At 39.1% G+C, this 4,663-nt stretch overlaps 2 protein-coding genes across 2 annotated transcripts in view; both read right to left on the bottom strand.

The window, feature by feature from the left end:
* Window positions 1–4,527, bottom strand: part of LOC103472630 (gastrula zinc finger protein XlCGF57.1-like) — a 12,585-nt gene extending 8,058 nt beyond the window's left edge. Inside the window, exons 1-2 of the mRNA XM_008422387.2 lie at window positions 4,135–4,527; window positions 1–822 (exon numbers count right to left, since the gene is read on the bottom strand). The exon at window positions 1–822 is cut by the window's left edge and continues 501 nt beyond it. Coding sequence (XP_008420609.1) covers window positions 1–822; window positions 4,135–4,198 — 886 coding nt within the window. The 5' untranslated portion in view covers window positions 4,199–4,527. The remainder of the gene's footprint in view (window positions 823–4,134) is intronic.
* Window positions 1–4,663, bottom strand: part of LOC103472618 (gastrula zinc finger protein XlCGF8.2DB-like) — a 67,107-nt gene that overhangs the window by 10,094 nt on the left and 52,350 nt on the right. The window lies entirely within an intron of this gene.

The following is a 4,663-nucleotide window of genomic DNA, read 5'->3' as shown; positions in this document are numbered from 1 at the left end:
CACATGAAAATGGTTTTTCACCTGTGTGAGTCATCATGTGCTGAGTTAAATTCCGTTTTTGACTAAAACTTTTTCCACAGTTCACACATGAAAAAGGCTTTTCATCTGTGTGAGTCCTCATGTGCTGAGTTAAACCATCTTTTTGACAAAAACTTTTTCCACAGGTCACACATGAAAATGGCTTTTCACCAGTGTGAATCCTCAAGTGCTTAATTAAATCCTGTTTTTGATAACAACCTTTACCACAGGTCMYACATGAAAATGGCTTTTCAACCGTGTGAATTCTCATGTGCTTAGTTAAATTCTGTTTATGACTAAAATTTTTTCCACAGTTCACACATGAAAACGGCTTTACACCCGTGTGAGTTCTCATGTGAGCCTCAAAAGCAGATCTGAAAGCAAAACCCTTTCCACAGGTCACACATGAGAAAGGTTTTCTTCTTTCCTGATTTTGCTTCTCRGCTTCAGCAGCTTCCTGGAAGATGACTTGGTTCCTGTTTGGTTCTGATTCAGTGTGAGATGTTTGTTCATCAACAGGAACCACCATGAAAGCATCAGTCTCCTGTTTTAACTCAACCTGTTCTCCACCCTGACTACAGTAAACTTCTTCCTCTTCCAATTTTATCTGATGGTGTTCTAGATCCTCCTGCTCTTCTTTTATCTGATGGTGTTCTAGATCCTCCTGTTCCCCTTTTATCTGTTGATCTTCTGGTTCTTCCTGTTCTTGCTTCACCTGCAGATGTTCTAACTCCTCCTGGTCCACAGTGGATCTCCTCTCCTGCTTACATAGCTCCTCTTTACAAATGTTATGTTGCAGGCAATCTGGACAAGAAAACAGAGGAAAACAAATAATTGTTGACTTTATTAAAGTAAATGAGAGAAGAATTTCATTGTTTAGGAGAGAAATCACCAGATAAACTTGGGATACAGTATTCTGGCTGATTCCTGATTACAGATTTTTTAAAAATCTGACTTGTCTATTCCTATTTTAACCGATAATTTTTTTTGTCTGAAATGTTGCTAAATACTGCAAGAAAGTCCCTCAGTTGGCAGTGATTGGACTATTGTTAACTGAAAATGTGCAGATATGGCCTGGTGCGGCATTATATATTTTTATTTGTTATTAAATAATTTATTGTAGCCATTATTGTTATTATTTAAGAGAACATTTTATTATTGTGAAGTTTTTTCAAATTATTATTATATTTTACAACTACTATTATCACTATTATTTCTCTGCCTATTTCTCTAGTTCTGCACCGCATTGTGTCTACTCTGGCTTGAGAAGTATTCATACCTCTTGAACTTTTCCATATTTTGTCGCATTCTGACCACATAAAAGTAAGGTAAGGTAATTTTATTTATATAGCACATTTTCAGCAACAAGGCATTTCAATGTGGTTTACATGAATTAGAGGAAATGCAAAAAACCTAAACACAAACAAAAGTACTCTGGAATTTATAAACTAATAGAAGTTTCTCTGGATCTCTTGTTGGTTCTAACTAATAGGTTCACACTCACAAACGCGCAAACATTAATACACAGATACGCAGCTCGGTAGGCAATTTGGGGCTAAGTGCCTTGCCCAGGGGCACATCGACACGTGGCAGGAGGAAGCTGAAATCGCACCTACAACCTTCCGATCGCAAGACGACTACTCTACCCACACAGCCACAGTCGCCGCAGTAAGTATAAAACTAAATGTTCCTCTAACGGGTTGGTGGATAGCAAGAATAAGTACTCAAGAATTTATAAACTAATAGGAGTTTCTCTGGCTCTCTTCTTTGTTCTAACTAAAAAGAATAACTGTAAATAGGATGAAATGACAACAGTGGGAAGGATCTGCCAGACATCGCAAGATAAGGCACAGACATTGAGCCAATGAAAGGCGGTACAATCACAAAGTGTGTTTATCTGTAGATCTGGAGTGTGAATGCAATTAGCCTGTGAACTCTGTACAGCCAGCTCTCCCAGGCAACAGTCTCTGATATGATGGTCTTATCTAAGAGCAAGTCCTTGGAAGTGCTCTGCTGCACAGTCGCACAGATGTCGTCAGGAAGGGAGCTAGGACTATAAGAGTAAAGGTTGTATCTTATATTGAATGTTCTGAAAGGGCAGGTTGTGCCAGAATGTATTGATAAAACCCATTAGACTGTTAAAATATCAATAAATTTTTCTCTCTTGCTCTCAGTGAAGGCAGATGCTTTTTTTCCTCTGCTCCCTCTCTGCCCTGGCCTGCTCTGTTTTTGTCCTGTCTTTTTCTATATTTTTGGAGCCTTTCTTTGCACATCCTCCAAATGTGCAAAGATCCAAATGGATCTGGTCAACTGGTCTCTCAATGCAATGGATCAAAATTTCTTGACAAGAAGTTTGGGCACAGGAGAGCCCTCTTGTCCTGTGGGGACACATCCAGCAGGATTCACCCTGGATTTATTCATAACAGGATTTCTGCTGTTTGGAGCTTGTGGATTCCTGAATTATCGACAAATTTGTGACGGACTTGGCTGAACTAGCAAACAGTTAGACTGTTGGTGTGGACAGACACAAGTTGGATGTGAGTCTTGCTGAGACTTGCAGCCCAGCTGAGGACTGAAAAACTCACTAACAGGATGGAATCGATCTTGGAGAAGTTGCTAGTTTCRGCTCAGTGGAACGATTAAACTAATCTRGATAAATGGGAACTGAGATGTAGCAGAGATACTTTAGGGAAGATTGAAATTTATAATCTACCCAACCTAAGACTTTTTGTATCTGAATTGGCTTTCCTGTGTTGCCTTGGAAGGGCTGCATATTTCCAATCTCCTGGAAGATATGTAAACATAACGCTCCTTCCCACCTCACCCCCTCCTGTTTCCATGCAGCTGTGGAGCTGAGCGTTCCCAAGGACATTCCTTGATAACATCTTATCAGACTTCTGCCAGGAGGCTGAGCCACATGGTTTTATGGCCTTGTGACGTCACCGCCTTCATGCACGTCTTTGTTTTGTCTGAATGTTACCATGTGGCCTAATGTGTCCTTCCCTCTTTTTATTTTGTTAGAAACTGTGGAGTACTCACTTTTAACCCAGACAAGGAATTAGAACAAACTTGGAATCCAGAGACTCTAGTTTGTTACTCACTCTAACTTATTTTTCAGAAACTGTACAGTTCTCACTATTTAGACCAATATTAGATTAACTTTTAGATTAATATAATACTTCCATTAGTTTAGAACTTGGAATTCAGAAAAAACTACCTCAACAATAACTTTTTAGACTCCAATTCTTCCAACCCAGAAAAGGAATTAGACCAGCGGATACTCACTTATACTTATCTGGCCACCCTGAATAGGATCTAGTTTATCTACTGTGTATCAACATTATTAGCTTTTTCTTCATTTGATTTGTTTTTTTGTTCGCATTTCCTTTTAATTCCTGTAAAGCACTTTGTATTGCTTTGTTGCTAAAAATGTGTGATATAAATAAAATAACTTTTTACCCTTAAACATCTGTTTGTTTCAGCATTCAATGTGTGTCTCTTAAAAAGAAATCTTGAACATTTGTTCACACTGATCAGTGCATCTGGGATTTTGTGATTGTTTTTGCAGTGTTAATTTCTGTAATGTTAAACGTAACTTCTTTTTAATCGACCAATGGTGAAAATATTGGCAGTAAAATCAGAAAGAAATCTGGGAATCTGTTGATTTTGCATAAAGTTGGGAGATTTGTGGAAAAAAAAACTTATTGATGTAAGAGGAACTTATTGTTATAACTTGGGAGTCTAGAGGGCCACATAAAAAGCTACGGCGGGCCAGATTTGGCTCCCGGGCCTCGAGTTTGACACGTGTTTTAAACCATCGCATTGCAGCGCTGGCTTTATGTCCAGGATCGTTGTTGTGCTGGAAGCTGAAAGTCAATTCAACTGTATGTCTCCCGTTTTGTAATGTCACTTTCTTCATTAAAACAGGAGGGAGAGGCATAAAAAATTAAACAATTATGCTCTATTTTATCTCTACATAAATTAGCCATTTCAACAGCATAATTGTGATGTCTGTCTTTATTTATACCGGAGGGGAACAGTTACTAAAATGATTCTTGAACAGAAAGCTTCAGATATTAAGTCCTTAACCTTCGTCCAAACGCTGGTGTTTCCTACCTATCCGGTGTAAAACAATCCGGGGAGTCCGGGAGAAATCCAGCAGTCTGCGCTGATCATCCATCTCTTCCTCCGACTTGACGATGATTCCTTAGTCTGAATGTTTCTTCAGCAGGAGTTAACTGCACATTTAAACTGGACTGAAGCCTTTTTGTTTTTTTGTACAGAAACACTCGAACATTTGACGGAACAAAACATTCGCCATCATCTTCCTCTCCTTTAGATTTTAACGGCAGCTTTCATCCGTTATTGGTGCACTACTGCCATCTCTTGGACATTAATACTTATTCCTCAAATTCTCCCAACAAGTAATTAAAATGGAGTCTTTGTTTCCTCAAGACTCCATGACGTCTCATCACCCATAGACATAATATAAGGATAGACGCCTCATGGACCGCTCTCGCCTATTGTCGCTGACGAGATTTAGGGCGGCCATCTTGGAGAGGTACACCACTCCACTCAGCGTTATGTGTTTAGCAGGCACAATGACGTATCAGCGCATTTAATCGATCATAACACGCTTTTTTGT

The sequence above is a fragment of the Poecilia reticulata genome, linkage group LG11 (assembly GCF_000633615.1).
Source record: "Poecilia reticulata strain Guanapo linkage group LG11, Guppy_female_1.0+MT, whole genome shotgun sequence".
In the NCBI taxonomy this organism is placed as follows: domain Eukaryota; kingdom Metazoa; phylum Chordata; class Actinopteri; order Cyprinodontiformes; family Poeciliidae; genus Poecilia; species Poecilia reticulata.
This window is presented reverse-complemented; position numbering and strand designations above follow the sequence as displayed.